The 12,331-nt window shown below is 38.4% G+C and overlaps 1 protein-coding gene across 24 annotated transcripts in view; it reads right to left on the reverse strand.

Moving 5' to 3' along the window:
* PARD3 (par-3 family cell polarity regulator) overlaps positions 1-12,331 on the reverse strand; it is a 708,800-nt gene that overhangs the window by 154,090 nt on the left and 542,379 nt on the right. For all 24 annotated transcript variants that reach the window (XM_001145290.7, XM_001144818.7, XM_001144902.7 and 21 more), the window contains one exon: positions 7,786-8,028. In XM_001145290.7, coding sequence (XP_001145290.6) covers positions 7,786-8,028 — 243 coding nt within the window. The remainder of the gene's footprint in view (positions 1-7,785; positions 8,029-12,331) is intronic.

A 12,331-nucleotide genomic window follows, 5' to 3' on the forward strand; every position in this document is an offset into this window, starting at 1 on the left:
CTCCAGGGTCTTTCTACATATGCTTAAATTAGAAAAACCACTGTTTTAGAACAAAGCCTATTACGTTGTTTTTTTTTTTTAATGTTTTTATTTTTTAGAGACGAGGTCTCACCCTGTTGCTGATTCTGGAGTGCAGTGCTATGATCATGGCCCACTGCAGCCTCAAACTCCTGGGCTCAAGCAACCCTCCCACCTCAGCCTCCTGAGTAGCTGGGACTATAGGTGTGTGACCACCATGCCCGGATAATTTTAGTGTTTTTAAGAGACAGCATCTCGCTGTGTTGTCTAGGATGGTCTTGAACTCCTGGCCTCAAGTGAACCTCCCACCTCTGCTTCCCAAAATGTGGGGATTATAGATGTAAGCCACTGTGCCTAGCCTTTACAGTTCTTAAGATCATGATTCAGGCTTGCCTGTCCCTCTAAGATATAACTTGATGTAGGCTGGGCGCGGTGGCTCACGCCTGTAATCCCAGCACTTTGGGAGGCCGAGGTGGGCGGATCACGAGGTCAGGAGATCGAGACCATCCTGGCTAACACGGTGAAACCCTATCTCTACTAAAAATACAAAAAATTAGCCGGGCGAGGTGGCGGGCATCTGTAGTCCCAGCTACTCAGAAGGCTGAGGCAGGAGAATGGCGTGAACCCCGGGGGGCGGAGCCCGCAGTGAGCCGAGATCGCGCCACTGCACTCCAACCTGGGCGACAGCGAGACTCCGTCTCAAAAAAAAAAAAAAAAAAAAAAGATATAACTTGATGTAAACAGAAATGCCAACATTTTAGACAAGGTTTGAGACGTTCAAGCTGCCCTATTTCCATGGAGTATTGCAAACTCAGACTCAGTAAGAATTTTATGAAAGCAAACCATGAGAAACTTCAAAGAATTTCATGCAAGTACAAAATGAAAACCTTCAAATTACCAAACCAAAGGCTGAAATTGATTGAGAGGTCAGGTCCTTATACCATGACCCACCTGTCACTCTCAAATAAGACATTTCATGCTACCCAGCATTTACTCTATTCTAAATATTTATATTATAGAAGCCATCTGGAATGCCTTATCCTGAATTCAGTAACTCCTAATTTAAAGAGAAACAGTTCATGATGTGATGTAATTTATGGAGAACACTTAGGAGACCAAGCTATTTAATGAAGGAAGTGGCATCAGCAGAATTGCATTCCCACACTCCTATATCTATGTTAAGTATAAAGAATCAAACCTGTCTTTATTGATTTCAATTTCATTCCTTGCTTGTTTCTGCACCTATGTGGCGATGCTGAAAGCATATGTGCTTTCCTGAGAGTAAAAGCCCATTTCCTAAGTAACAGTTGCAACAGCAAACAAATAGTGCTTACTACAGACCATGCTCAGTGTGAAGTGCTTTATATGTCATTAACACAGTTAATCCTTCCCAAACCTAATGAGGCAAGTACCATTATCCCCATATTATAGATGAGGAAAGTGAAGCAGAGACTTTACACAGCTGATGGCAGAAGAGCCCAGGAAGAAGAGCACGGTGGCTCACGCCTGTAATCCCAGCACTATGGGAGGCTGAGGCAGGTGGATCACTTGAGCCCAGGAGTTTGAGACCAGCCTGGGCAACATAGTGAGACCCCATCTGTACAAAAAATAAATAAAAATAGTTGGGCATCATGTCATATGCCTGTAGTCCTAGCTACTCAGGAAGCTGATGTGGGAGGATTGCTTAAGCCCAGGAGGTTGAGGCTGCAGTGAGTCCAAATCATACTCCAGCCTGGGTGACAGAGTGAGACCCTGTTTCAAAGAAAAAAAAGAAGAGCCCAGGATCAAACTCAAGTATTCTGGCTCCATAGTTCATTCTCTTGTACGTTACACTCAACTGCTTCTTACTTTATAGCAGGATTGTTGGTGGAAATAGGAGTTATCAGAGGATAGCAGTGTCTTAAAGAATTAAGAAGACTAGCTGCTGGCAGACATTTGATTGGTAACATTTCTTTAATTAGATGCATAACAAAATGAAAGGCAGAAGAGCTGATTGAGCAACACTGGAGAATACTGCTCATTACTTAATTTCACAAAATATTGTGGAAATTATTTGACCAGGGGATAGTTCTCCAAAATATACACAATCTTGATCAAAAGACAATGATTCCCTTTGGGCTCTTCTGTGCACAATTCATTATACAGATGGTCCCAGACTTGCTATGATTCAACTTAAGATTTTTAACTTTAGATAGTGCAAAGGTGCTAACTATTCAGTAGAAAGCATACTTTGAGTACCCACACAACCAATCTATTTTTCATTTTTAGGACAGTACTCAATAAATTGTACAAGATATCCAACACTTCATTATAAAATAGGTTTCATGTTAGAACAGATGATTTTGCCCAACTGTAGGCTAATGTAAGTGTTCTGAGAATGTTTAAGGTAGGCTAGCTAACCCACGATGTTTGGTAGGTGAGGTGTATTCAATGCATTTCCAACATGTTATTTTCGACTTACAATGAGCTTATCAGGACCGAACACCATTGAAAGTTGAGAAGCATCTGTATTCAGAATGGTTTTTGGCTTCATGAAATAGAAACCTGATTGCAGGTAACTTAAACACGTAACAAATTCACTTTTCACAGGTGATAAGAGCTAGAAGAGCTGCTCACAGGACCAGACTGCTATCCTCTTCCTTCATGTAGCCTACAACTTTAGAATCAGGGAAAATGGTAAAGGACAAAATGAGTCAGCCCCATTTCACTCAGGAAAAGGCTAGCTTTATAGGAAGTCCCCACTCTAGGTACACTCCTCACTTAGGAGTCAGAACTACGTCACATGGTCACCTCTTAATGCAAGGGAGCCTGGGAAACTTTTAGCTAGGCACTCTGCTAGCCAGAAAAAAACTGGGATTTTTTTTTTCTTTTAAGAGACAGAATCTTATTCTGTTGCCCAGACTGGAGTGCAGTGGTGCAATCATAGCTCACTGCAGCCTCAAATTCCTAGGTTCAAGTGATCCTCCTGCCCTGGCCTCCCGAGTAGCTGGGACTGTAGATGCATGCCACCACGCGTGGCTAATTTATTTTATTTTTGTAGAGACGGGGTTTCACTTTGTTGCCTAGGCTGGTCTCAGACACTGGGCTTCAAGCAATCCTCTTGCCTTGGCTTCCCAAAGTGCTGGGATTACAGGTGTGAGCCACTGTGCCCAGCCTACACCAACATTTTTGTGAGTTTTAAGCCTTGTTATTCATATCAAACACAAGGATAGGATCTGCTTCTCTTTAGCATCAATCCAAGGTGAAAAATCAAAATGTTACCCACGACACTAATAAACAGTAGTAACAGTGACACTGTGACTATAGCCTACAGTTCATGTTATAATAAAATTAAACAGACATGGGACTATTTCTAGACACGGCATGATGCTATCTTATAAAAAGCATTTTATAAGTAATACATGGAAATTGAGAAAATGTCCCATTTTGATGCCAAATTCACCACATTTAATAAATCATCCCTGGCTGTTTCCATGTGGGGCTACCAGATCCATATTTCTGACTATAAGATCAATTAAAATGATTAAGCAGTGAAATGTAGAACACTGCTTCCTCACTGAACAATGAAAATCCCAGAACAGATGCAGGCTACACATCAGACTGTCAACTGCCTGCATTCCCATGAAATCCAAAAATTTGAATAGTAAAGGTCACTGGACACCAATTGCAAATTTTGGTGGAATTTAGTCAGTTGACAGGAGTTTCTCTATTGTGTCTATTCTTCATACAGGAAATAATCTCTGCAGAGTTCCAAGTTGCATGTTTCCACTTGAATAATTACTTTTCAAAAACGTTAGTATAAGCATATTCTAGATCTTCTTACAGGCGTGTCACTTCACTGTCTGAATTTGGGTTTACACACATGAAGGCACGATGGAATGCTATTTTCACTGTCTCCGGTTAATGACAACAGAAGCGGGCTGAACTTCGTGCACACATGATGCCCCTGTGAGAGCTGCAGGCCAAAGGCTGCTGAACAGGAACATACAAAAGAACTGCAGAAATTCAACAGAGAAAAGGGATGGGCAAGACTGTGGGGGTCGGCAAACAAACCCAAATGAACCTGCCATGGAGCAGCCACCACCATATTCATGATTTGTGCAAGAGTTTAGATTTAAGAAACATTATTGGCCACATTAAGTTAATGCTGTTCATTTGAAGGTAATGGCTTTGCCATTTTGTTTGTATTTAATTTGTAAAGATGTTTGGCTTTATGGTTGTATAATGGCTGTCAACAGAAGGAGTTTAGTCCTATTTTATTTTTACACATATTTAAGTAACATTATAATCAAAACAATTTAGTTCAATACTGCAGTACCAAGAGATTGTCTTTCTATAAAAAAAAAAAAAATTCCTATACTCCTCAAGTCTGAGAAACACTTTTCTATGTAGCTTTCTCTTCGACAGGAACAGACAATGGAGGTGATACCATGACATCACAGCCAAATTCACATCCTGTTAAAGGTAGATGAAGAAGTGCTTTACAGGTATGATAATTCCCAACTTTTTGGATTAGTAACATCAATCTTTGTTTAATGGACATCTTACTCTCTGCAAAAATAATAATTACAAAAAACTAAAGTTTCCATAGTCCTTTTTCTTAAAAATATAAATTATGTCTCTCCTGAGTTGGAAGCATCTCACAAATTATCTAGTCTAATCACCCTTCTGGGGCACAAATGCATAAAAGTATCGTAAGTCTGACAGCTGCTGAGGCTGTGCTTGAGTTAGGATGAGAGGGGCTTTTGAATACAGCAATGTCTAAGATGTGATTCTGAGTTACTTACTGTTTGGTGTAACTCATCCTCATGACTAAAGTCTCCTCCAGAATGTTTCTCTGAGTGCATTTTGGCAGAAATTAGGAGGCTGAGTTTCAGTTTGGGGTTAGCACAGTGCAGGGTACAGACTCCAGGTGGGGATGCTGGAGTCCAGAAACAGAGGCTGTTCTGAGCATGTAAGTGCGACTGAAAATTTGCAGACATTTACATGCAAGATTTAGACTCTTGTAGGGCACTATGATTTAAACTGGGGTTTAAAGCAACCACTTCTGGGCCTCAGGAGCTGGGAAGACAGAACCCATCTGACTCTTGGCTTTGATGTCACGTGGGACTTCTGAGCTGTGTGAAAAACTGCTACGTGGTAGTCTACTATTTTTCAGGTTTTCAGAGTGGATGTGGAAGGTGCTGAAAATGATGAGTGCTTTTATCAACGATCAATAATATGTCAACTAATTTTTTTTTTACTTCCTCCAAAAGTTACTAACTGACAACGCCAGCATTCTGGTGTCCTTTCTCCCAGGAAAACAATTCCAATGGGACATTCATGGCCTTCAAATGCTGTTTGACCTTCTGTAAGCAGCATTCACAAGTATGGCAGAAACCAAGTAAAAGCTTCTAAAGAAAATGTCACTGTCACTGATAATAATTGTATTCTTTGGATCCTGACATATCTGTGGTTAGATAATAAGCAAGTGAACCTTCTAGGTGATCACAGCAAAGGGGTCTAAATAAACCATATGCCTCCTATGTTAATTTACATTATTCAGTCATTATAGTCAATATCAAACAGACCTACAGATTTTCATAAGACCGTAAGGAAAACCTAAAACCCAACAAAAGCAAAACAAAGCAACAAACCAAATACTCTGGCTATAGCATTTCACCTTAAGATCTGGCTTCACATTTGCTATTTTTAAAAATACTTCTTCCTGGGTTTGCCTAAGAGTTACCTGTTGCATCTGCAAACCTCTATTAAAAACAACTGGAAGTAGCTAAAATAGAAACTGGGTGCAAAACGTAGCAACCAATAACACATGGATGCTATGGATGAAGTATTTCCCGTACATCTCTAGCCTTGTGAGGGTTCTTACGGTGCCATCCCCAGGACCAATGGTACCAGCATCAAACCTGGACATGGGTAAGAAATGCAAATTATTGGGCTCAACCTCAGACCTACTGAATCAAAATTTGGGGAGAGTCCATCAATGTGTGTTTTAAGAAGCCCTCCAGGAGATTCTGACACACACTAAAGCTTGAGAGCCCCTGGTTTTAATGAAACCTGCTATTCATAATGTTCAAAGCCCAGTTCCTAAATAGAGCAACACTTACAAGAAACCACTATAAGAGATGATGGGCTGAGTGTATCATTTATGACAATAACATGCATATGTCTGATATAAAAAGAAATGATTATTTGTGAACTAAACTCCTCATGGTGCTTGAACATACAAATGAAAGAGCGGGAAAAGACCATTTAAAATTGTTTCAGTTAAAATTTTAAGTAAATATATAGCCATTAAAACACAAATGACATGCAAATCAAAACCATAATGAGATACCATCTCACACCAGTTAGAATGGCGATCATTAAAAAGTCAGGAAACAACAGGTGCTGGAGAGGATGTGGAGAAACAGGAACACTTTTACACTGTTGGTGGGACTGTAAACTAGTTCAACCATTGTGGAAGGCAGTGTGGCGATTCCTCAGGGATCTAGAACTAGAAATACCATTTGACCCAGCCATCCCATTACTGGGTATATACCCAAAGGACTATAAATCATGCTGCTATAAAGACACATGCACACGTATGTTTATTGCGGCACTATTCACAATAGCAAAGACTTGGAACCAACCCAAATGTCCATCAATGATAGACTGGATTAAGAAAATGTGGCACATACACACCTTGGAATACTATGCAGCCATAAAAAAGGATGAGTTCATGTCCTTTGTAGGGACATGGATAAAGCTGGAAACCATCATTCTCAGCAAACTATTGCAAGGACAGAAAACCAAACACCACATGTTCTCACTCATAGGTGGGAATTGAACAATGAGAACACTTGGACACAGGAAGGGGAACATCACACACCGGGGCCTGTCATGGGATGGGGGGAGGGGGGAGGGAAAGCATTAGGAGATATACCTAATGTAAATGACGAGTTAATGGGTGCAGCACGCCAACATGGCACATGTATACATATGTAACAAACCTGCACGTTGTGCACATGTACCCTAGAACTTAAAAGTATAATAAAAAATAAATAAATAAAATAAAATAAAATAAAACACAAATAACAGATAAATAAATACTGAAGCTGAGGGATACCCCAAATATCCTGACATGATCATTACACATTCTATGCATGTAAAAATTACTCACATGTATCCTATAAACATGTAAAATAGCATGTATCAATTAAAAAATACAGTTAACATTGCACTCCTGTGTGCTACACTGATATACATAATTTAGACCTGTGGTCTGTGGCTGTTAATAAGCAATCTGTTATACTATATTATTATTCTCATTTACCGATTCTTTCATAATATAAAGTTATGCTGCCTAAAAAAAAAAGTGATCCATCTAAATCATAAGTGGAACAAATCATGTCATTCCCCATCTATTTAATTGCCACACCTAGAGGCTCTCCTAGCAATAAAAGGACATATCACTTAAGTAGAAGAGTCATAATTTTAAGTTTGCTTTTTATTTGAGTTATAAAGTAGAGGTTGGTTCTCAGGTATAAAACCATCTTCAGAACAAAATGAAATATGTTGGAATCATTAGAAAAGCCATCAAAACCTCTGCTGATCCTTCCATTAGGTTTCAATTTGTGTAAACTCAATACTTTTAGACACAACAGCTTTTTAAAGGCCATTAATAAAAGGCAATTCTGGTTTGAGGATTGATGAATGGTCTACTCCCGTCAGAAGCTGTATAAAAGCTGATTTGGAAGCAATACCACGATTGCCCCTGGCGCCTACCTGTCCACAGGTGAGGGTTTGGAATTCCGCGGCTTCTTGACTTGGGCATACAAAGCATCCATCATATGCCCTTCTCGTGGGCTCTGAGGTCTAGCGTTGAGAGCCATGGAACCTTCATAAGAAGAAACTCCCCCATACATCAACTCATCATCACAGCCAAATGTCCGATGAAAATCTTGAATTTCAGCATAGTCACGCTCTCGAGCTTGTCGTTCCCTAAATTCTCGAGTTTTGGCTTGAATCCTATGAAATCAGAACAAAGTTGAAATAAGAGAAACCTTTCCTTTTTTAGGAACTGCATATAGAAACATTCATCAAAATATGTTGTAAAATATATTTGATTTCTTGCAGCTATAGAAGATCAGTGGTATAAATGACAGGTCATACACATTCTAGATTGTTAAGTAATGCTATGGATGTTCAAAAAGAATAATTTTAGATGCCCTTTGTTCATGTCTACAAGATTGCAGTCATAATTTAAATCTTTTTTGTTTGTTTGGTTTTTTTTTTGAGACAGAGTCTCACTCTGTCCCCCAGGCTGGAGGGCAGTGGCATGAGATCTTGGCTCACTGCAACCTCCGCCTCCCAGGTTCAAGTGATTCTTGTGCCCTAGCCTGCCAAGTAGCAGGGATTACATGTGTGCACCACCACACCTGGCTAATTTTTGTATTTTCAGTAGAGATGGGGTTTCACCATGTTGGCCAGACTGGTCTCAGACTCCTCAGCTCCAGTGATCCTCCTGCCTCAGCCTCCCAAAGTGCTGGGATTACAAGTGTGAGCCACTGTGCCTGGCCATAATTTAAATCTTAAGTTTAAATTTTCACTTATTAACTAGCTTTAAAAACTCACAAGGAACAGATCATTTCTGGCATCTACTTGGATATTACTCATGAATTTGTTTAAGGCAAGAAATAATTTTTTTAACGTTACATACACTTTATATATGAAAATATTTATATGTAATATATACCTATCTTACTCATTATTAATACACCATAAACATTCAACCTACTATGAAGCTTAAACACGAATCCACACCATAATTCTTCATTAGTGACAAAAGAGGATCTCAGCTTAATGACATCGACTCTGTCATTTCATGGGATGCATACAGAAATGGAGAATCCTTAAATTAAGGACTAGAAGGCATGTATCCAATCAAATTCTGAAGTAAAACTTGCCTACATTACAACTAAGAAACAAACCTTAAATGCTCACCTTTACTGAAGTTACGTTTAGTTTACTATGATTTTATTAAACTATTTGGTACAATGTCCTCTTCAACTTATAATATATTGATATAATTTATGTCCTAAGTCAATCTTAGTTACCTGGAAAAAATTTTAAAACCCTCAATAAAATTTTAATGGAAAAAATATCTCCTTTATATACTTACAAATTTAAGTACACACTTAAATGCAGTAAAATCTTACTTCTATAAAGCAACACTTTAGACTGAATTTAATCTTTTATTGCAGTTATTCTTTTCATGTTTGAAGTAGACCTCTGCTAGCAAAAACAATACATAAACATATATTCAAAAGAATTCAGAAAAGATACCAAAATCAGATAAAGACAGCAGCAAAGAAAAGGAAGAAAGAAAAGAAAGCTATATAGGACAATATTCCTCATGAATATGAAAGCAAAAACCCTTAATGAAATATTAGTAAATGAAATTCAGCAATATATAAAAGAAATTATACACCATGACCAAATGGTGTTTACTGCAAAAATTCAAGCCTGGTTCAATATTCAAAAATCAATTACTACAAACCATCATATTAACAGATCAAAGAAGAAAAGTTACATGATTGTATCAATTGATGCAGAAGAAGCATTTGATAAAATTCAACACCCATCATGTCAGAAAACCTTCAGAAAACTGGAAATAAAGTGAAACTTCCTAAACTTAAGAGCATCTACCAAAAACCGACAGGTTCCCTCATGCATAATGGAGAAAGACTGAATGCTTTCCCTATGATAAAGTAAGGATGTGTGCTCCTACCACTGTAATTCCACACAGTGTTGGAAGTTCTAGGCAATGCAATAAGCCTAGAAAAGGAAATAAAAGTACACAGATTGAAAAGGAAGAAATAAAATGCTTCTTACTTGCAAATGACATGATGATCTACAAAGAAAATTCCAAAGAATCTACAAAAATCTCCCAGAACTAAAAAGCAAGTTCAACAAAGTCAGAGGATATAAGATCAACATATAAAAATCCCTTGTATTTTCCATATGCTGGCAATGAACACGTAGTCACTGAAATTAAAAATGCAATGCTATTTATAATCCCTAACGAAACAAAACACACAGATACACATCTATAAGCCAAACTTTCGTTTATGTAGACCTGTGTAAGATAGATACGTTGAAAACTACACAATGCTGCAGCAAAAACAATTCAATGTAATAAAATAGTTTTTTCAACCAATGGTGCAGGAGCCATGAGATATCCATAGGCAAAAAGAAAAGCAAAAATAAATTTCATACCTTACTAAAAAATTAACTCAAAATGGGTCACAGGTTTAAATGTAAATGTAAAAGTATAAAACTTAAGAAAAAATGTAAGGGATTCTTTAGGAACTAGTGCGTGGAGAAGGGTTTTTAGGACTAACACCAAAACCATTATCCATAAAACTTTAAAAGTATATACATTGAACATCATCAAAATAAAAAACTTTTCCTCTGTGAAAAGCTCTAATTAGAAGATGAAAAAATAAGTACAGACTAGAAAAAAATATTTGCAAGGCACATATCTGACAAAGGACTTATATCCAGGAAATATTTTTTAAAAGTCAGCCTTCTCGGCTCATACCTGTAATCCCAGCACTTTAGGAGGCTGATGGGGGCGTGCTGCTTGAGCCCAGGAGTTCTAGACCAGCCTAGGCAACACAGTAAAACCCTGTCTCTACAAAAAATGCAAAAATTAGCAGGGCATGGTGGCGCACACCTGTAATCCCAGCCACCCAGCTGAGGTGAGAGGATTGCCTGGGCCCTGGAGGCCAAGACTGCAGTGAACCATGACTGTGCCACTGCACTCCAGCCTATGTGACAGAGCAAGATCCTGACTCAAACAAACAAACAAACAATCAAACAAACAAACAAACCCCTGAAACCTCAACAATGAGAAAACAATCCAATTAGAAAATGGCAAAAGACATGAAAAGATGTTTCACTGAAGAGGACATATGGATGACAAGCATGTGAAAAGACGTTCTCCACCACCAGTTAATAGGGAAATGCAAATAAGACCATGATGAGCTATTACTACACATCTGACTGGTTAAAATAAAAAACAGTGACAATACCAAATGCAGCCATGAATGTAGGGAAACCGGGCTTCTCATATATTGCAGTTGGAAATTTAAAATGGTACTGTCACCCTGGAAAATAGCCTGGTAGTATCTTTAAAAATTAAACATATACTTATCATACTGTCCAGCAATTGTGCCTCCCGGTACGTATCCCAAAGTTGTGAAAACTTATGTCCAAGCAAAAACCTGTATGCAATTGTTCATTGCCAAATATTACCTTATTTGTAATATTTAAATATTGGGAACACCCAAAATAGCTCACAATAGGTGAATAGTTAAAAACAAAAAAAACAAAAAAAAACTGGGGTGTGTCCATATTACAGAACATTACTCAGCTGTACAAATGAACAAACTGGTGATACATACAGCAACTTGAATCTGTCTGAAGGGCATCATGCAATGTGAAAAAAAACCCAGCCAATCTCACAGGTCATACATGATTTCACTTATATAGCATTCTCAAAATGACAAAAGTATGGAGTTGGTGAACAGGTTAGTGATGGCTAGGGGTTAGCTACAGAGGAAGACCTCTGTGATGAAATAGTTCTGTTTCTTTACTGTAGGAGTGGCTACACTAATGTGCACAGGTGATGACACAGAACTACACACACCCTACACCAATGTCAATTTCCTGGTTTTGATGCTGTACTACAGTTATCTAACTTAACCACTGGGGGAAACTGGATGAAGGGTACATTGGACCTCTTTCTACTATATTCATAACTTCCTATGAATCTAAAATTATTACAAACTTAAAAGTTTTTTTAAAGACAGAAAATTGTCACATAGCATTACAAGCAAACTTTGCATTTTCCTTGTTTCTTTCTTGTATCTAGTGTATCACCATCACCCCACTCTTGTTTTCCAATTTTGAATACAGGGGATCAAATCTGTCTGACGTTTCTTCTCTCCCAGCTATAAAAAGTACATAAATTCACCTAGCTCAGTGTTTCTCAACAGGACCCAATGACATTTGAGAAGGGGCTATTTGTCATCATGCAGGACTTTTACCAGAACTGGTCACAGCCACATGTAATCCAGCAGTGTCCCCATTGGGGCAACAAAAACTGCTTCTCATGTTCCCCAAAAATCCCTAGGAGAACCTTATTTCCTGAGGTGACAACCAATGACTTTCTTAACTCAAAAGTGAATATTAGGAAGTCAGAAATTTTTATCAGGACTGTTCTAGATCCTAGTAACTCTAAGACTGTTGGTTCCACAGACAGAAT

The sequence above is a fragment of the Pan troglodytes genome, chromosome 8 (genome assembly GCF_028858775.2).
Source record: "Pan troglodytes isolate AG18354 chromosome 8, NHGRI_mPanTro3-v2.0_pri, whole genome shotgun sequence".
In the NCBI taxonomy this organism is placed as follows: Eukaryota; Metazoa; Chordata; class Mammalia; order Primates; family Hominidae; genus Pan; species Pan troglodytes.